General features: G+C 35.8%; 1 protein-coding gene across 1 annotated transcript in view; it reads right to left on the bottom strand.

The window, feature by feature from the left end:
• Positions 1–22,649, bottom strand: part of UBE2W (ubiquitin conjugating enzyme E2 W) — a 68,193-nt gene that overhangs the window by 28,961 nt on the left and 16,583 nt on the right. Inside the window, exon 2 of the mRNA XM_070631462.1 lies at positions 3,986–4,077. Within this exon, the coding sequence (XP_070487563.1) occupies positions 3,986–4,077 (92 nt within the window). The remainder of the gene's footprint in view (positions 1–3,985; positions 4,078–22,649) is intronic.

Below are 22,649 nucleotides of genomic sequence, written 5' to 3'. Positions count from 1 at the left end.
CATGGTAATAAAAGATATGACCACAGACCCAAGAGGCAATATTTTACAGTGAAATTGGACAGGTCTGCCCCTTAACTAGCTGTGTGGTCATGAGTAAGCTGTTTTACCTCTCCCAATTTAACTACTTCAACTATGAAATAGATATTTTAAAAAATAACCTGTTAAAATTTAAAAAACACTTATTCACCTCAAAGTGTTGTTGGAAAAATAAATGACATTACCCATACAAAAAGCCTAGCACATTCCTGACATGAGAGCCAGGAGATGGTAAATTAAATACTATGCAAAAGCTGCATTAAAAAAAACTATTTTCTTCACAAACCAGGTCGTTCCTAGCCATCAAAATCCCCTTTTATCTTCCCCCCCACCCCGAAATGCACTATGCAGGGTGATAATCCAAGGAAAAACGAGAGGATTTCCTGGTGCCCTTTCATTCTGTTTGGAAGGTGACTTTTAGGACACACAATGTACCACAAATTTACATGTGACCTATCCAAGTACAGCTTTTAAACAAGAGCTAAGCAAATATCTCAGTAATCCTTCCAATATCTGGGTGAGATAGGTCAAAGGCGGCATAGTTTTCAACATTGTGCAGGATAATTTTAAATAACTTTTTCCTAATTAAAAATGTGTTCACTATAGAAAATTTAGAAAAGTATAAATAAAACAAAACTCACCCAAAGATGATCACTGTGAAAGTTTTTTGAGTACATTTCATTCTAGACATTTTGAAGTTTCTATATTGATGGAATCTAAGTGCAGTGGAGTTGCATTGTGTGTACACTTAAATTACATAAATTCAAATCATCAGTGTTTATGATTCCAAGCATGAGCACATGCCCCAGAGTAAGGATGAGATGGGAAAAGTCTCAGTTCGTAAACTTCTGTGAGTAGCTATTGCTCTATGATTCTTATGTTTAAAAAGGTATTTTTTAAACATTCATGGCTCCTAATCAAAGAAACAGCCATGTATTCCCCTCTGAAGGAAAAACTAGCTTTGTTGGATATATTAAGACAGGATACAAACCAATATGGCCTCTCTAAGGGACTTTCAAAGGTAATTATGACTATACAAAATTTTTGCCTTACATGCTGATTATAGACTTATATAACTCTATGCCATGTCATTGTACTACTTTGAGAAACCATTTCCTTTTTATTGGCATTTACACTACTTCCAAATTTTCCCTAGAAACAGTAATGTTGAAATGAGTAGAGTTAGTTCTAAGTCAGTCTTTCTATATCCCTGTTCCTTCCTTAGGCTACCATAGGGGTTTCTTTCCTAGATCAAAGGATATGATACTCAGATTTTTTTTAAGGCTGTAATACATGCTACTCAACTGTCTTCCAGAAAGGTTAACGTGCTTTGATCATCTTCCTTATCCATATCTACATCCAATACAATCCCATTTAAAGGATTATTTTTTGTTGTTGTCCTTGCTGAGGAAGATTTGCCCTGAGCTAACATCTTGCCAATCTTCTTCTATTTTTTGTATGTAGGTCTCTGCCACATTGCTGCCGACAAGTGGTGTAGGTCCATACCCAGGAACCAAACCTGGGCTGCTCAAGTGGAGCATGCTGAACATAACCACTAAGCCATGGGGCTGGCCCCAAACAATTATTTTAAGATCTGACTTTTATAAGACTCTTTTAATATCCTGGAAGATGGTCCAAAGATGATAAAGCTTTCGTGGTTCATTTTCAATAAATTATTTTAAAAGAAAAATTCTTGCTTGATAAACATCTCTAAATGACAGCTTTATTCTCCAACAAAGATACTGTTGTTTTCACAGTTATAAATTTGTGGTATAACTACTTGACAATCTATATAAATGTTTCTATTTGTAAAAATGCAAAACATTCCTTTTTTATAAATCATTATGTTGTGTGGTCCCTCCTCAGCCCCAGAAAGTAAAGGCTGAAAGAGGAAGCAATTGATTATTACTATTTTGCTTGAGAACTATAGGGCTAGCTGTTAACAGGATATTTTGAGGAAGGTTAACAAAGGAAGAGAGGAAAAAAGATGAAAATGGAGTATAATCTATTTAATTATATAGAACAGAAAAGTCACTTGTTTAATTATACAGAACAAATGCCATACACTCTAAATGTGTGCTCCATTTTCAGATTTTGTTTGATATAAATGAAAAATCAACTGAAGGCTACAAAAAGACAGGGAAGAACCTTAAGGGCATATTACTAAGTGCAAGACGCCAATCTGAAAAAGCTACATATTGTATAAGTCCAATTATATGACATTCTAGAAAGGGAAAACTATGGAGACAGTAAAAAGATCAGGGGTCGGGGACAGGGGTGGTTAAATGGTAGAACAGAGAGGATTTAAAGGGCAGTGGAAATACTCTGCACGATATCATAATGATGATGCATGTCATTATATATTTGTCCAAATCAACAGAATATACAACACCAAGAGTAAATTGTAATGTAAAGTATGATTTTGAGTGATTATGATGTGTCAACATAGGTTCATCGATTGCCAACAAATGTACCACTCTGGTGGGGGATGTTGATAATGGGGTAGGCTATGCAGGCATTGGAGCAGAGGGTATTCTGGAAATCTCTGTACCTTCTGCTCCATTGTGCAGTCAGCCTAAAAATGCTCAATTGAGAAGCCAGCAATGTTTTAAAGAGATTGTTATAGAGCCGGAGCTCTGCACTACATTTTGAAGTATGAATATACCCATCCAAATGTCAACAGACTCATTCTTTATAGTCCTGGTCTTAAAGCTTAACTCCTGTCTTACATACGAATTCAAATGTCAAAGCTAAAGTCAAAGATAACCAAAATTGTTTCTTCTAAAGGGGTATGTCCACTGTTGTGTGAACTTTGGTCACTTTTGCTCTCTGGACCTAGAATATCGCTAAATATTTGAATCGTCCTATCTGTCCTGTGAGTTGGTCTATAAACTTTTGTCTTGTTGGCTCTATTCCTTTTGTGTTTTTGGAGATTTTTTAAAAATTATTTAAAATTTTCCCATTTTCGAACATTTACCCTTGTCTAACAGAAATATTAAATCAAAGGAGTTTTAAGGATAAGCCATATACTGGGTCATGAGATCTTAGGATGATACTCTTGAAAACATTTCAAACTAGTTCAAATGCTCGTTTTTAAGAGAGGGGACCCATATCTCTCTACTCTTCCTGGTATCTCATCTGGGAAGAGACTTCTGCTCCACTCTTAAGGAAGGAGCTGGATTAGAGAGAAGACTCCTACAGGAGTGTCCTCCTTCATCCTTCACTTTTTCATCTTCATGGAAAAATTTCTTATCTATTAAACGACACTGCTGAGAGTGTGACATTCATTTAGCTACCCTTCTGTACAGGAGGCAATTAATGTGTTCAGGGGATGGGGATGTGGATACCTCTTGACTGTGATTCTCTTCAAAGCCTTCAATGTGTTCTTGAAAAATCTGATGAACAACCTCATACCAAACTGCTCTATTAAAGATGAAGATCATTTCATAAACAAAGTCAGACCACAGTTTTTAAACACTGCCACAGCAGGAAAACTTTTAAAAACAGTACTAACCAAATATATGGTTTAAAAAAAAAAATGGGCTGGCCTAGTGGCTAAGTTCAGTGTGTTCTGCTTTGGCTGCCTGGGTTTGGTTACCAGGTACAGACCTACACCACTCAGCAGCCATGCTGTGGTGGTGACCCACACACCAAAAATAGAGGATGGAGGAAGATCAGCACAGATGTTAGCTCAGAGCAGAGCTCCCTCAGGGAAAAAAAGAAAAGAAAAGGTTTACAAATTATACATTATATACAATAGGTATGATATTATCTAAAACATAATTGACTATATAAATGCATAGAATAAGATCTGTTTACTGTATTTACCTCTTGGGGGAAGAGAATGGGATGCAACATGAAAATAATTCCGTATTTTTAAAAATAAGTATATATTCATATATTACACTGATAATAAAAAAAATAAATACTTTAAAAATTAAATACTTACTGTGTAATTGAATTTTGAACACTCTTTTCATTTAAGGTCATCCCAGGAGGTGGGTCATTTTGCAAAGCCAACAGTTCTTTCTGCAGTCGTTTCTAAAAAAGAATTATCAATAATAATTTATACCTATTTTTCTAAAACATAATATCCTTCTATTTATAGTCTGAAATCCTTGATTAAATTTCCTTTAAATGCTCATAACTTTTCCTTTACAATCCCCTTACATTTCTATATTTTATATGCCTAATTCTCAAATTCTGAATTGCTTGTACTATAACTTCCAATCTATTATCAAAATATTTCTAAATATGTTTGTAAAGACTAATGCTGTAAAGTGGTTATGAAGTGTAGCCAGCTACCTACAAAACTTCACAGCTACTCCACTGAGGTTATACGGTCTCAGTCTCGGTTATAAGTGCTGAAAAGTTTTGGCAGTGCTTCCTTTACTGCTTTTCAATTATAAAAAGCATTGTTCTCCAAAATCCTTAAAGAATGTCATTTCATACAGACAAGCTAGCCAGAGGAATTACACCAGTAACCTTTCATGCAAAAAAACCTTGTGAAAAACTTTTAAATAATTTTAGTTTACAATTTAAAGTCCATATTTCTGTTTTCTTAAATAGGATCATCTGCACATAATTTAATCTTTCAACACCAGAATATAACATACTGGTGCCCAAGATATGTGAAGTTATTTTTCCACACACTAAATGCCCCAAAATGGCTATGCATTTTGCATTCTTGTTTACACAGCTTTTATTGTTCAACTCTTCCCTTGTTATCATCAGTGGACATTCTTTTTCAGTATACAACAAAGCAAAACAAAAACCACAGCAGCCCATAATTTACGGCTTTAAAAACCAAATAACCAATGTTACTAGAATTGCATACAACATTATAAAGATTCTTAATGAGCATCTTTTCTTTGATTAAAGTAGAGAAGCATGAATGTCTATTTAGAACTCAAGAATTCTCTGCTTATGGGCCAGTGTCTGCTTTTTCTGGAGAGTGAAATATTACTATCAATCTAGCAATGTTTCTAGATCTTTTCAATTCATGACACCTTTAGAAAGCTTAACATCATCCAACGGAATAGAAAACTAGATTAGAAATCTCCTCCCTTCTTTGCTGAGAATCACTGTAACAGAACTTTAATGCTTCTTTTAAATTGCCAAGAATGAAAACCTTTCCGCAGATCTTGCAATATCATAATTGTTAGTAACAATGAAAATAAGATGTATCAACTACTTGCAATTTCTGACCTCAACTACCTTCCAAAATACAAAACAATTACAAATTGAAAATTAGGGAAAATTTTAACTATCCAAAATATAGAAATAAAGCTGTCTAAATGACATTCTGAATTAAGAAAGAATATATTTGTGATAAATTTCTATGCCAGAACAGAATTTTTAATTTATTCTACTTCTGTGATCAAGTAAACTTTAAAAAACACTCGGTTCAACAAGGAAAAATGGATTTCTTCGATGTAGGATTCTCAGAGACTTCTGATATACTAAGTTGCACAATGATTCTCCAAGGGAAGAAAGTAACATAAAGAGGTTTCCAAAAGTAACAGAACCCTCTGAGAGTAGAGCATCTTGGAAGGGAAACACTGTTGTAGCAATCCTCCAGATCTTGAGAACTTTTCTAAGAGAGGGAAGACAGACCTTGTTACTGAATCAAGGATATAAAGGAGGGTTAATGTGCACAGCTACCAAATGAAACAAAAAGATATAAAGGAGAACTAAGAAGAGTTTTATTGGTATAATTATCCCTAGGTCTCCTGAACATAATGGTGAAGGGTGCTATGGAAAAAGAAATGTTTTCCCCACCGTGATACTACTTCTTACACGTCCACAAAGGAAGGCAGCTGTGGTAGCCAAACTCCAAGATTAGGTTGTAAAAGACTATGGCTTACATCTTGGTCATTCTCTCTAGAATGACTCACCATATTGTGAACAGCCCAATTCAGAGTCCCTCATGGTAAGAGACAAAATGTTACAAAAGTAGATGAGAAACACTAGTATTAGAATAGAACACCAGCAAAAGCAATAACACCACCAGCTTATAAGGCCATTATGGCAACAGTGGCCTGTTTTCCCAGACAGTGGTAAAAATGGCAGGTACAGACTGAGATAACTGAAAATGGAAAATAGCTGCAGCAGGTAACTGGTATAACTACAGAAGCAGAACTACCTACAACCACTGGGAGGGAAGGGGGCTAAGAAATTAGAGTTCCAATGGTTCACAGACAAATATCACCCTTGTCCACCCCTAAATTGGTGAGGTATGGAAAAACTAATTACGTACTTTACAAATGTACTATAGTTCTCTGAATCTAAGACACACCATCAATCATAAAATGCACATTACCTTATGTAACACTAGGAAGGGAAAACTGCTTCCAATTAAACAATGACACAACATCAATAAGACAATATCCTGATTTCAGACATGTTAAAATATGAAAAAAAATGTGCATTAAAAAAATCTATGAGAGAAGCCGGCCTAGTGGTAAGAAGTGGTAAGTGGTAAGCAGAATGGCAAGTTAACACGCTCTGCTTCAGTGGCCCAGGGTTTGCGGGTTTGGATCCTGGGTGCGAACCTACACGTTGCTCATCAAGCCATGCTGTGGTGGCATCCCATGTACAAAATAGAAGAAAACTGGCACTGATGTTAGTTCAGCAACAATCTTTCTCAAGCAAAAAGAGAAAGACTGGCAACAGATGTTAGCTCAGGGCCAATCTTTCTCACCAAAAAAATAAAAAAAAATCTATGAGGGGCTGGCCCCATGGTGTGGTTGTTAAGTTCAGTGTGCTCTGCTTCAGCGATCCTGGGTGTGGACCTATACACTGCTCATCAAGCCATGCTGTGGCAGCATCCCACATACAAAATAAGAGGAAAATTGGAACAGATGTTAGCTCAGGGCTAATCTTCCTCAGGGGAAAAAAAAACCTATGAAACATGGTATTAATAAAAGTTTAATTTTCCTAAGTCTTAAGTACCAAAACTATTTGAAAAATAAAAATTAAATTTGAGTAAACAATATGCCTAAAATGATTCTTATCTCAATATTTAACACGTACCCCAAAACACATGATCTCAGCCAATCTTTAAATATGCACTTTATTCTCAGAATTTGCAAAGCAGTACACAGACATCAGTTTTCCCAGGCCAAAAGGTTACTAGCAAAGGAATTTCTTTTTCTCCCCTTATCCATCAAAAATGGCCAGGCCCAGAATCTGAATATTTTGAAGCATCTCAAATCTAGAGTAAACGTGAAAACTCTACCTAGCCCTCATCTTGTGTTGGCTCAAGTCTGGAAAACTTAAAGGAATTTGAGCTCTTCTTAAGAGACCCAAGTGGGTTCATTGCTCAGAAAGGAAGATCCTCATCAGAATCCTGATCCTGATAGGAAAGATCCTCAATACCATAAGAAAGGATTAAACACTTTCAGAACTGGCTTGGCTTTGTGTGTGTAGTTCAGCCAGCTCCCTCCTCATGAAAACAAATGAATCAAACTGATATGAATCCATTCTAATTTATTACTTTCTTTTTTGGTAAGAAAACCACTGACAAATTTTGCAATTAACTATGACAAGGTATTGGGACATAATACAAAACTGAATGACACTCCAATATGTCATAATACCATGGTTGAGAATCTCTACTCTAGATCACTCAACAGCCTATGATCTGTGACCCTGAACTTAAGAGTGACACCAGTTCAGTTCCTAAACGTTTTTCTACCTCAATGCACGTAAGGGATTAGTTTCGCGATTTTCTCTCCCCTATGACTGGGGCTTACTGCAGGAGTCGAGGAGAGAATTTAGCAATGTGACAAGGCTGCTCAGGAGCTTAACACATCCTCTCTGCACTACAGTCTCTCCAAGAATCACTACAGTAGCTGCTTCACACCAAAGGTGAAGTGTGGGCACACAAAAAGGCCAACGTAGTAAAAAACAGACATATATTATTACTCTGAGCCTTATGAGACGTAAAGCTCTTGGAAGGCTCTAGCCACAGTTTATATACAAAAGAGTAAAAGCAGGTTAAAAGATAGTCACTGAAAACCTGTATTCACTAATTCTAATCAGTCCTGTTCCTTTCTCCCAATTCAAAATATCAGTACCTGTCCAAACACAGACTCATAATGTTTAAATCAAGTTTGAATATGCCACATGCCTCCCTGGCATGATCAGGAAATGAAATATAATGGATAAAGACTAACACTTTTAAAGACCAAAAACGTAAAAATAAATGCGGTAAAACTTCAAATTCTAATGCAGATCTCTGACATTATGTGTATTAAACATAATTTAACCTATTAATAATGATTACTTGATTGGGAAAGCCTCAGGTAACAGTGAGGTCTATAAGCCCACCTACCCTTAAGTAAACAGTTCTGATAGCTTGATGACCTCATTTTTCATTTGTTTTTTACTGTCATCTGCTTTTTTGTCAATAACTTGTCATAATATTTAATCTCTAGCCACTGACATCCTCTTTTTCTCTTCTTTTCTCCTTTATTTCCTGTTTCCTCCTCCCCAACCCTACCTGGCATTATCCAGCAAAAGGGCTTATTTGTTTGGTGAATACACCACATTATTTTGGTGTAACAAATTCCAACTCATCTTCAGTGCTGGCATTAATATTGGCTAACATTTATTGTTTCATGTGCTGTTAAACTATACCACCTCACTGAAACTAGGTGGAGAAATTAGGAACAATTTCTCCAAGTCCTCATAAAATGAAAAGCACAGCCCAGTAACAGGTCCACAGACCACTCAGTATAGCACAATGCTAAATCATGGAGCTTCATCCCAATGATGCAATCTCTGCCTCTTTAGCTCCTCATCATTTTCATCAAGGTCCATGTTTATATATTAGTTCAAAAGTTTTTGCTTTTTCAGACAGCTGGGGATGATGATACAAAAAAAGTACTACTATGGTTGGTTGTTTTATAGCGAATATTACTGCTTAAGTTGAAGACTACCACATCAAATGAAATGCTCCTAGTAAAAAAACCTAAGTATTCTCGATAGCACCCTAAAAAGCTCATTCATATCTAAACCAGTTCAGATTCTAAACTAATGTGTTTCTGTAAGTATTATCTCACACTAACATATGTTGAAACCAAGGCACAAAAAATTTTAATGATAATCTTATGTTTGTAAATCAAAACGAGGACAGAATACATTCCTCTTAGATAGTAATAATGGCAACACATGAATGGACAAACTTGACAGGATTCCTGGCCCAATAAAGCTTAAATTCTAATGGGGGAAGAAATGGTCAATAAACAACAGAACAAATAAGTATATGGTACATTAAAAGGTGATGAAAACGGAGTAAGTTAAAGGGATGGGGAGTTAGGCCTCACATCTTGTAAAGTTTTATCTCAATTCGACACTTTGAGAAACTATTCTAAAGGACAGAAATCCTTATTTAGGGTAGGGAGAAATATAAATGAGAGGAAAAAACATTAAAAATGTAGAGCTATATGAGAATGGCTGTTAACGCAACTGTACATAAAATGGCCAACAATGTTTTCTCCAGTTTCACCTTACAACCAACTAAAGGTAGAAAGTTAAAAAAAAAAGAGGAAGATTGGCAGTGGATGTCAGCTCAGGGCGAATCTCCCTCACCGAAAAAGAAGCCCACAGCCTAAAAAAGAGAGACAAATACGTAATAATTTCTACACGCTTTCAGGGCACAGTAGTACCCAAAGGAGAGAGTGGTCACAGAGGAGAAAAACCAGGACCATGGTGTACTGAAAGCCAAAGGAAAAGTGTGTTTCAAAGACTAAACAGAATCTCATTTCCAGCCCAACAGCAGAGTAGATAATAATTCTACAGAAAGGAAAACAAAGTGAATGCAGAAGCTCTGAAATAAAAGGATCAGAGTTGGATTTTGCCTTGGGGATTTCTACCAAATCCAAACACCAAAAAGTGAGACAGAAAACCTACATAAAACAACAGAAGACCTACACAGAATTACGACTCCTCAGTGTAAGGGTGAACAAGATAAAGGGCGCAGAAAAAGATAACAATGAAATTTGTTGTTTTGAACTTTGCAATGGGTAGAGGAAGAAAAAAGTTCCACCATGAAATGTCATAACCTCAAGCAGACACCCATAGAGGTTTGCAGTCCGAATTCCTGCTACCTGAGAACCTTAGGCAAGAATTTAATCAAAAGTGATCCAGGAACTCATGCCCCAGGTAAGTTGCAGAAGCGAAAAGAAATCCTGGAAGAATTCAAGTTCTATCCTTTGAGGCAACCATTCTGCTTTTCAGAAATCTATAGATATATCAAAAATTAATAAGGCCCAAATGAGAAATTATTCAGAAGACAATAGTACGCAATAGCTGGTGCAATAAAAATCTATCTTCCCTAGCTGGAAAAGCACCAGATCCCCAAATAATTTACTTTATGTTCTTGTAGCATTTATATAACTGTGAGCAACTCTAAGGCAGAGATTATGGTCTATTTATCTTTGTATTCCTAGCATTCAAAATTGTGCCTGGAACATAACGTTTTTTGCCTCAGTAAATGTTTTTTTAAAAAATTACTAAGAACGTTGACTGCTTCATTGTTTGTAAGAACAAAATCCAGAAACAATATATGTCTATCAACAGCTAAATTATACAAATTATGGCATACAGAAATAAGACTATGCAACCATTAAGAATGCTGTGAATCCATGGGTATTAACAAAAGAACCCCAAGACATACTGAAACAAAGAAAAAACAAGCCTCAAAAATACATACAGTCCCTTTACATTAAAACAAAAGCAAGCGATTTATACAAACTTTATATAAATGCATACAAGAGACCAGAAGGAAGCACACCCAACTATTTCACAGTAGTTCCCTCATAGCAGTTCAAACAGAGGAGAAAGAGGACATCCTTACTTGCACTATATACTTTTATATTATTACTTTTATGACAAGAACATACAAGTGTATTTCTCGTCTACTTAAAAAATAGAGTTAAGGGTTCAACAGATGATAAAAACACGTCCTCATAAAAACATGTACACAAATGTTCATAGCAGCATTATACATAATAGCCAAAAAGTAGAAGCAACCTAAATGTCCCATTAATCGATGAATGGGTCACAAAATGTGTTGCATCCCTGCAATGGAATATTATTTGGCCATAAAAAATAATGAGGGGCTGGCCCCGTGGTCGAGTGGTTAAGTTCGTGTGCTCTGCTGTGGTGGCCCAGGGTTTTGCCAGTTCAAATCCTGGGCACAGACATGGCACCACTCATCAAGCCATGCTGAGGCAGCATCCTACATGCCACAACTAGAAGGACCCACAACTGAAAATACATAACTATGTACTGGGGGGCTTTGGGAGAAAAAGGAAAAATAAAATCTTTAAAACGAAATTTTTTTAAATAAATAAATAATGAAGTACTGATATCTCTTACAACACAGATGAACCTCAAATATATTAAGCAAAAGAAGTCAGTCACAAAAGTCCAGGTATAGGATGATACTATTTATACGAAATGTCCAGGGCAGGCAAATCTACAGATACAGAAAGTAAACTGGTGTCAGATGGGGCATGGGGGATAGGGAGCGAAGAGATGGAGAGTGAGTGCTTATGGGTACAAGCCTTCTTTCGGGGATGACAAAAATACTCTAATAATAGATTAGGAGGATGGTTGCATAACTGGGTGAACATACTAAAAATCACTGATTATACACTTTAAATGGGTAAATTTGATGGAATGCGAACTATATCTAAATAAAACTTTTTAAAAAACTCAATGGATAGATTAAGTAGCAGATTAAACAAAGGTGAAGCGAGAATTAGTACCTAGGAAGATGATCTGAAGAATTTATTCAGGATGTAACAGAGAAATAGAACAATGTGAGATAAAAAGAACACAAAACAGAATGGGAGGCAACATTTAAAGACATAATGCCTGAGAATTTCCCACAATTGTGAAGACAACAATCCTCAGGTTCAAGAAGCCCAATGAATTCCAAAAAGCATAAATAAAAAGAATTCCAAACTCAAATACATCACTGTGAAAATTCAGCACACCAATCAAAAAAGAACTAATCCTAAAACCAAGGAGAAAAGAGAGAGTACCTACAAAGATATGGAAATTTGACTGATGGCTATCATTTTAACAGCAACAAAGGAAGACAGATAACACTAGAATTTAGAAAACAGTGGAATTATATCTTTGATACAAGTGAAAACAACTGAAAATTTTAACTCTTCTATCTAGCAAAAACTGAATGTCAGGAACATGTGTGAAATGAAGATATTTTCAGATAAAACAGAGTTTATCACCAACAGTAACCAACTAAACAATAAATTTTGACTTCCTTCCAGAAAATGATTCCAAATGACAGGTCTAAGATGCAAGAAGGAATGGTGAGCAAAATATGTAAATATGTAAGTAAAGCTGAACACTGTATAAAACAATACAGGCCCCACAATTCCTTATGACAAAACTCTTGGGGCCAGACATGTTTCAAAATTAAGTATTTTTAGATCTTACAAAAATAATAATAATGTTATAAAGCAGCACTTCATCAAACAAATCAGTATTTAGCACCGAAATAAGTGAATACTGACAGTATACGGGATTTAAAAAATATACATGCAATCCCATGTCCATTCAGGTAAGGTTTTGCCACCAGAAAAATATGTGGTCAACATACAAAAACAGTTTCGATTTCCAAAGCTTTTTCTAGATTTTGGATTTGCAATTAAAGGATATGAACCCCAAATGCCTAATCTGTAAGATTAAAACAGAATAGAACCAAGATACACAGCAAACAACACATAAAGTGGGCGGCAGGTGATGGGACTTAAAGCATTCTACGGTCATTATACTTCTTGAGAAGAATGGAAACATACTGATAAGCTTCAGATTTTTATAATTATGCATGTTACATTAGTCATCATAATGCCTACAGGTCAATAAGAAAAAGACAAACAACTGAACAGAAAAACTGGCAGGAGACTAGAACACATGATTCACAGAAAGCATCCTAATGACCAAAAAATATAAGGAAAAGGGCTCAACCTCATGTTCATCAGAGAAATGCAAATTAAAGCCATATTATGATAGTAACATATATCCACCATAATGATTAACATTAAAAACAACTGATAAGACCAAGTTGGCAAGTATGTGCAGGAACTGGAACTCTCATATGACTGCCAATGGAGCGTAAATTGGCAACCCATTTGGTGCTTTTTTCTAAGCCTGAATGTAAACATACCCTGACCCATCAATTGAATCCCATGGTATGTACCCAACATATATATATATTCAACAAAACACATGTACAAGAACGTTTACAGCAGCATTGTTCATGACAGGCTCAAACTAGAAACAACTCAAATGTCTACCAACAGTAATATGGGTAAATAATTTGTGGTATATTCATACAGTGTAATAAAAATGAACTAGTTCTACACAGAACATGGATCTCATAAACTAATACTGAGCAAATGAAGCCAGACCAAAAAAAAAAAAAATACACACCATAGAATTTCATTTATATAAGCCCACAAATAGACAAAAATAATCTATGGTATCAGAAGTCAAGACAATGGTTACCTTCGAGGAGGAAGAAGAGGAAGTAGTGATTAGGAGTGGGCATAAGAGCGGCTCCTGGGGTGCAACTACCTATTTCTCTATGTGTGGTAGTTACAAGTGTGCATTCACTCACTTTGTGAACTTCACATTTAGATTTGTGCATTTTTCTATGTGTTATACTTCAATTAAAAAATTGGGGGCTGGCCCGGTGGCGTAGCATTTAAGTGTGCATGTTCCGCTTCTCAGCGGCCGGGGGTTTGCCAGTTCAGATCCAAGGTGCAGACACGGCACCACTTGGCAAAAGCCATGCGGTGGTAGGTGTCCTGTGTATGAAGTAGAGGAAGATGGGCATGGATGGTAGCTCAGGGCCAGTCTTCCTCAGCAAAAAGATGATGATCGGCAGTAGTTAGCTCAGGGCTAATCTTCCTCAAAAAGAAAAACAAAAAATTTGTTAAACTGTTCTAAAATTAATTGTGGTGACAGTTGCTCTATTCTGAGAATATATACACGTGTATATATATATATATATATATATATATATTTTTTTTTTTTTTTAAAGATTTTATTTTTCCTTCTTCTCTCCAAAGCCCCCCAGTACACAGTTGTATATATTTTTAGTTGTGGGTCCTTCTAGCTGTGGCATGTGAGACGTCGTCTCAGCATGGCCTGACGAGCAGTGCCATGTCCACGCCCAGGATCTGAACCTGCTAAACCCTGGGCTGCGGAAGCAGAGTTCATGAACTTAACCATTCAGCCACGGGGCCAGGCCCTTTTCTGTGAATATATTAAAAGCCATTATTATTATATTATATTATATTATATTATAAGCCATAAAAGATTTTATGCTTTAAATAAATGATCATGGCATGTGATTTCTCAATAAAGCTGTTAACAAAAACAATTTATTATTAAACAATAAAAAATAAATGAAAGATAAAGTAAACATGGAAAATGTTTGTTGAATCTATACAAAGGATAGAGATGTACTATCTTTTCTACTTTTCTGCATATTTCTGAATATTTTTGAAATATTCATTAACAAAAAGTTTGGAATAAAAACTAGAACAACAACAGTAAAATAAATGCAAAAAATCGCTAGGGTAACCCTTAAAAGAACAGGAGTGTATAACTTCAAACAAGCAGAGGGAGGAAAAACGGAATGACAAAAAGGAAGAAGACATTAATCCCTAATAAGGGAAGGAAAAAACACAGAAAAAAAGCAGGACAAATGAAAATCACATGAAATAAAGGCAATAAGTTTCATTACATTAGTTACTCATTAAAAAAACCTAGGTTAAGTTCTTTAGTTAAATAGTAAAGAAAGTTCAATGGAGGGTGAAAACAGATAGCAATATGAGATTTTTGAAAACATAACTCAAACATAAGGGCACAGGAAGATTCAAAGGACAGAAAAAGATACCAGGCCAAGAGAAAGCTGACACAGTTATACTAATATCAAGTAAAACCAATTTTAAGGCCAAAAATACTAACAGAGATAGAGGAAAACTACATAGTGATAAAAGGTTCAATTCACCAAAAGCATAAAACTTGTATATACCCAACTTAGCCTCAAAAATAGATAAGCAAAGGAAAATTAAATCTACCTTCATAGTAGGAAACTTCATTAACATCTCTCAAAGTAACGGACAAATCAAGCAGCCAGCCTGCAAACTACTTTTGCCAGACTCCCCTGTCCTTGGCTCCGCAATAGGAGGTACCAGAAAAAAACAAGTAGAAAAACGCCATTCTTCCTCCAGCCTTTTTCCCTGTGGTTCTGATAATGCCTCTAACTAAAGGTGTCTCCTATTGTAGTCCAGAACAAGTAGCTGTAGATTCCAGAAAAATCAGCCCAAGTTGAGCTCCTGGGTTCCCGCTCAGTTGCAGGAGGGTGGTTGTACCAGTAAGTCAGAGTGCCTCGAGCAGCTCAGCAGCAAGCAGGCTCTCTGGTTCCAGCCATAGGTAGGAGCAACTCTCAGAACTTGGGGTAACAACCTCCCTCTGTTCCTCTCAAACCCTCTCCTCTCTTGCTCTTCTAATCCTAACCACACCCTTGTAACCAATTACTCGCATTACATCTCTCTCGGCTTGAAAATGTCTCGAGTACTTACTACTTTCCTACCTGTTCATTGATCAACAGAGCATTTAAAAAACTGCCACTAGTAATTAGAGAAAAAAATTTTTTCAAGCACTTCTAAAACATTTATATAAAGTGACTGATGTGAAGCCAAAAAAGTCTACCACAACAAATTTCAAAGAACTGTGTGATACAAATCACATTCTCTGACCACAACATAGTAAGTCAGAAAACAACAGCAAAAAGAACTATGAAAAACACCCACATTTGAAAATTTTGAAACAACTCGATCAAAGAAGAAATCATAGTGGAAACTAGAACATATTCAGAAATGAATTATCACAAAAATATTACCTATCAAAACTTAGGGAATATAGCTAGAAGTGTACTTAACAAAAAAATATAGTTTTAAATGTTTATAGCAATGGGTCTTAAAACTTTTTGATCTTAGGACTCTTTTATATTTATAAATTTTTGAGTACTCAAAAGAGCTATCGCTCATATGGGGCAAACAAAGATATATTGATATTTACCACATTAGAAATTAAAACTGTGAAATTTTAAAATTGGTTAATTCATTTCAAAATAAAAAATAAACTTAATGCTTAACATACAAAAATTTTATGAAAATAACTATATTTCCAATACAAAATTATAAGATGAGTGGCATTATTTTACATTTTTGCAAATTTCCTTTAAAGTCTGGTTTAAGAAAAGACATCTAAATTTGCAAGGTGGCAGGACTAGCCCTGGCAGGTATCAAGATTTCATAAAGTATGGACACACACAGACCAACAGGACAGAAAAGAGAGATCAGACGCAGACCGACACCTGCTTGGAAACTTGACTGAAGACCGAATAGGAAATGTGTCTTAGTAAACAGGGCTAAGACAAATGGATTACCCATTAAAAAAAAAAAATGAAAGTGGATCCCTCAACCCATAAGGATTAAAGACTTAAATGTGAAATGCTAAACTATTAAGACTCTTAGAAGATAGCATTTTAGAACAAAATTTTAGAGAGAAAAGTTTCATGAGCTCAGAGTAGAAAAGGATTTCTTAAGCAAAACACAAAAACTACAAACCAAAAAGGAAAAGACTGACAAATTCTCTTTGGGATTCTCAAGACACCGTGAAAGTGAAAAAACAAATCTTAAACTGGGAAAAGAATTTAGCCATACAAAAGAACTTCTATAAATCAATAAAGGACAACCAAATTGAAAAACAGCCAAGAGGTATTTCCTAAAAGAAACACAAATGGCCCATCAACAAATAAAATGATATTCAACCTCTTTATAATAATGGAGGAAATATAAAATAGAACTGTAATGAGATACCTTTCGCAAAAATTATTAAGTCAGACAATCCAAAACATCAGGGAGCATGTGGTGTCCCTGGAACTCCTGTATTACAGGAAGAACAGAAGCTGGTAAAAGTGAACAAAGACGAAGTACCACGCAGCAAGTGCACTCCTACATATACACCCTAGAGAAAACCATACACTTGTGCACCAGGAAAGATGTGAATATTTAAAGCAGCACTGTTCACAATAAGTTAGGAGTAAAATAAATTACGATAAACTTTGTCACATGGCATACTACTTAGCCTTAAAAATGTACTGCTACATCCATTAGGATGGATTCATCTTAAAATGCTAAAAAAAAGAAGTCAGAAAAGAACACTTACAGTATGATTCCATTTATTTAACATTTAAAAAAAGGTGACACTTACATTGTTTAAATCTATGAAGAAAAATAGGGATGGTACATAAAATCCAGGAGAGCAATTTACTTTGGGAAGGAAGTAATGAGGAACAAGGAAGAGGCATACAGGAGGTTTCAAAAGTAATGGTAACTTTTATTTCTGAAGCTAGATGAGTATTTTATTAATGTTATTTTATTAATATTCTTTAAAATATTCACCTATGACGTTTAAATCCTTTTGTATGATATATTTCACAATCTTTTTTTAGGACCTTCTCAAACGGTCGTGAAAGCAGGGAGACAATAGGGTGGCAGTGGGCAGAAGCAGCAGAGGGAGGTGTCTGCTAACGAGAAATTTAAGACTATGTAAATGCTGATGGGAAGAATCAAGGAAAGAGGAAGAAGGTGATACTTGACATGTACAACACCTGTGAGGAGATGGGATCCAGAGTTTAGGATTAGGGACTGACTTTACAAGGGAACTGTCTTTTCAAGGGTAAACGCTATGTATATAGAGGGAAAAAAAGATACAAACCAAAATATTTAAAAATTAAAATAACCCTTTAATCTCACCATTCATTTAACTTCTGGGGTAGTGATTTTTCTTTTTACTAATCTATAATTTTCTAACATTTCAACAATGAACATGCATAAAATTTCTTTTTTTGATAAAAAAGATAACTCTGATGACAGTGTGGCAGATGTACCGGAGAAATTAAGACAGAATGAAGGCCAGAAGCTAGACTGAAAACTACTAGAAAGATAAAGAGTTGAGACATTACTAGTCAACCACCAGAGGAATCAAAAGACTTAATTAGGATACAGAATGGATCGGATTTAGTGGTAATTGGATGCGGGGAGGGAGAAAGAGAAAAATGAGGCTGACTCCAGGATGTTAGTTTGGATGGATGGTGGTGCTATGAATCTAAAAGAAACTCAGAAGAGGAACAGGTAGAGTTAAAACGGTCTCTCTATGTGGGGTTGCAGGCAGCTGAGATTAAATTCTGTTTTGGATCTGTGGAGTTCAAGCTTCTTGTGAACATTCAGATTGACAGATGAAAACAACAGAATCAACCAGAGCTGAAGCCTGGCTGCTGCTTCAGCTGGGTATGCTCTCAACTGTGAACCCAATGTTTGCATCATGCGTGCTTTTAACCAGCTTGGCTCCAGGAGGCAATGAGATTACAACCCTAGAATCAAATCTCAACTTCTCAAGCTACTTCAGAAATTATCTGTCTGATCTTTGGAAATTAACACTCAAAATAAAATATTTAAATTACCCAGAAACCTTGACTCCGAATGAAATAAAATACAGTACTGAGCCTACTTTCTCCCCCTGATCACTACATTTCATGCTGTAGATGAAAAGCAGTAATCAGCATTAAGCCTGACAGAGTTGATGTCTCATTTAGGTTAAACTTTTTTGACTTTGCAAGAATATTTAAATGTGTTTTCTTTTCTTGTAAAGGCACAATTCAAAATTTCTTACCCTCCAGATTTGGCTAGGCTGGGCTACATCCAGAGACTTTGATAAGTATTAACAAAAAGCTACTCTGGCAAGTAAAATGTCATCAAGCATAAAATATGCTGTGTAGTGGAAAAGGTAGACTAGAGCCAGGGTTTGGCACACAGCAAGCCTTAAATAAATACGCTAAATATGTAGACAAAGAGAACAGATTAGTGCTTACCAGGGGAAAGGGGGGTGGGGGGTGGGCACAACGGGTGAAGTGGTGCACCTACAACAGGACAAACAATAATGTACAACTGAAATTTCACAAGGTTGTAAACGATCATAATCTCAATAAAAAGTTAAAAAATAAATAACTAAATAATAAAGATGCTAAATGACTTATAATACTGTCCTCAAAGAGTGGAAAGTTTGGTTTGATCTACAAATCAAACTGCAGATCTATCACAAAAAGACAGGAATCAGAATTTGGGTTAACAGAATTTGCCACTTATTTGTTCAAAATGTAAGCAAAACACAAACCTTTAGAGTATAAATTAGGTGCTGTATGGGATATATTTAGTTGGACAACTCAATACCTGCTTCCCAGGATTATATAGTATATGCAACTCTGAATAAATAATAATCTGTATTTTAACCTCTGCACAATTAAATACCTACCTCAGAGTGTTATTAATAGGACAGAATGAAATGAGCCAGCAGATAGAAGAATATTTTTAAAAGTTTAAAGATCCAAATAAACACATTAAGGTAGTATTAAAATTCGTAGATGACAACAAAGAAAAAAATAAGGTAGGAAATAAAAAGAAATAAAAGATGACTATTTTAAAATTATGAGTTTACTCTAACCAACTTTATTAGAAAGCAAATGAAAATACGTTATCAGCTTCATGAGCTTTGGGGGAATATTTTTAATTAACAAACTTCAGGTTTTCTCTCAGCTGAAATATATAAAATTTGTCCATGTTCTTCAAAATTTATTAAGGAGAAGCTCCTTTCTAAGCAAAAATGCTAAATATGCAAAGAGTGCAAATCGTCAACTTGTTTCCCCATTTTTAGCCAATAACTTAAAGAAAAAAAAATATCACACCGCCCCTATGGTTGATCTCTGGTCCTTCACTTACGTCCCAAACAAAGAAGATTCTCTCCCTTTCTCAAAATCCTCCCATCTCTCTCTGGACCTCAAGCCTTATCAATTCATCCAGGATCTTAGTCTCATAATTAATAATTTGGTTTCCACTAGCTTCACTCTTTCCCATTCCATAACCCCTTCCCTTCAGTCATCAATTGGGTCTCTCCAAGCTTTAAAATAAACACACAAAACAGTCATTGTTTATCTTCTATCTCTGTCCTTTCCTTTCTTTCCTTTCACTGTCCACTGCCTCTACTTTCCCTCTAACACATTCACTTAAGCTTCAATCCCTGCAAGCCTCTCGGGGTTCAACGCCATTTGCTTATTAATCCACTGCGGGTCTTATTTCACTAACATCACTTAATCTTTCCTGTAAAGAGCTCTTCCCCTTTGATTCTGTTATACCAAACTTGCCTCTCTTCCTATTTCTGTTATGCTTCGCATGTTTTACTTGATGGCCCCTCTTTTTGTAGGCACCCCTAAAGCAGTTTTCCACCATTTTTCGTGAGCTCCTTCTCCTTTAAATTCACTGCCATTAAGTATTTGGAGGGCTAGAAAATACTGATTCTATGAGTTAGTAACACCTTTCTTGAAAACTTATCCTAAAGTATAACGTAAAGCTGAGGGGTGAGGGAAGTGGTAAACATGTAGCTTATAGGGGCCGGCTCCGTGGCGGAGTGGTTAACTCCGGCACTCCGCTTCAGAGGCCCAGGGTTTCAGCAGTTCGGATCCTGGGCGCGCACATGGCACCGCTCACCAAGCCATGTTGAGGCGGCATCCCACATGCCACAACTACAAGGAGCCACAACTAAAAATACACGACTATGCACCGGGGGGCTTTGGGAAGAAAAAGGAAAAATAAAATCTTAAAAAAAAAAAAAAAACGTAGCTTATAATGGTAAAAAAGTGGAAACAGGAACATGGCTAGTTAGATCATGACATATGGTTAGAACAAATACTTACGCTCAACTCTCTATACCAAAAGGCAGCTTCCAGGGCTTTTATCTTTTAAGTTTTATAACTTAAGAAGATTTTATAAGATTCTTTTTAAGCCATAAAACTAGATGGATCTTACTTGGATAGATCTTTCCTTCTTGTAGATTAAGTCCCAAGGAAACACACCTTGGGTGCTTTGTAACTTACTGAGCATTAATGTTAGAACACTCTTTAAACAAACACATATATTTTAAAGGTGTACTGCATTCTTCCTGCAATTTTTACTATTCTGAGTGCAACATTTTCCAGAGAACATAAAATCTAGTTTTGGAATGGAACTCATCTTGGATAGATAAAATTGATACAATAGATAATTTATTGGAGAACATTTCTATTCTGTCAAGTAGAATTATCTGAAAGTATTATAAATACTTAAATTAGGGAGGGCATTTCATGAGTTGCAGGCCCACCTTAAGTATCATAAACTTAGGCGAGTTACCTAACCTCTGGGCCCATGTTTTTCATTAGAAAAAAAAAGGGGGTTAGATCAAATGATCTCTAAAGTTCCTTTGTGTTCAAAAGTTTCAGAACGCAAGTTATTCTACTTGTCTTCACAAGTTAAAGCTATACGCAGCTTCCTCCACATATTGTTCAGTCTAATTAAATCATATATACCTACAATTACTTTTCTGTAGTTTTACAAGTGATGTATATATATATTCTCATTATAGTTTTAAGCACTTGTGTATATTATCATAAATCTTATATGATATTATAATATCTTCATCCAATGTGACTAGTGTTATTTATATATATTCATATCCCTACATACATGTAATGGTTTAAAACATATGTCAAAAACTAAATACATGCATACCTGAGATATTGTGGGTTCCGTTCCAGGCCACTGCAATAAAGTGAATATCACAATAAAGCGAGTCACATGAATATTTTAGTCTCCCAGTGTATATAAAAGTTATGTTTACACTATACTGTAGTCTATTAAGTGTGTAATGGCATTATGCCTATAAAACAACATACACACCTAAATTAAAAAATACTTTATTGCTAAAAAATGCTCACCATCATCTAAGCCTTCAGTGAGTCATAATTTTTTTTTACTGGTGGAGGGTCTTGCCTTGATGTTGATGGCTGCTGACTGATCAAGGTGGTGGCTGCTGAAGGCTGGGGTGGTTGTGACAACTTCTAAAATAAACAACAATGAAGCCTGCTGCATAGATTGACTCTTCCTTTCAGGAACAATTTCTCTGTAGCATGTGATGCTGTCTGACAGCATTTTACCCACAGAACTTCTTTCAAAATTGGAGTCAAGCCTCTCAAACCTGCCACTGCTTTATCAACTAAGTTTACGTAATATTCTAAATCCTGTGTTGTCATTTCAACAATTTTCACAGCATCTTCACTAGGAGTAGATGCAATCTCAAGAAACCACATTCTTTGCTCACTCATTAAAGTTTTACCATGAGATTGCAGCCATTTAGGCTGCCTTCACATCTTCAGGTTCCACTTCTAATTCTAGTTCTCTTGCTATTTCTACCACATCTGCTGTTACTTCCTCCAGTGAAGTCTTGAACCCCTCAAAGTCATCTACGAGTGCTGGAATCAACTTCTTCCAAACTCCTGTTAAAGTTGATATTTGGACCTTTTCCCATGAATCACGAATGTTCTCAATGGCATCTAGAATGGTAAATCCTTCCAGGTTTTCCATTGACTTTGCACAGATCTATCAGAGCAATCACTATCTATGGCAGCT

The sequence above is a fragment of the Equus przewalskii genome, chromosome 8 (genome assembly GCF_037783145.1).
Source record: "Equus przewalskii isolate Varuska chromosome 8, EquPr2, whole genome shotgun sequence".
NCBI classification, from domain to species: domain Eukaryota; kingdom Metazoa; phylum Chordata; class Mammalia; order Perissodactyla; family Equidae; genus Equus; species Equus przewalskii.
Note: the sequence above shows the minus strand (reverse complement) of the source record. Positions and strands in the feature narration are given on the sequence as shown.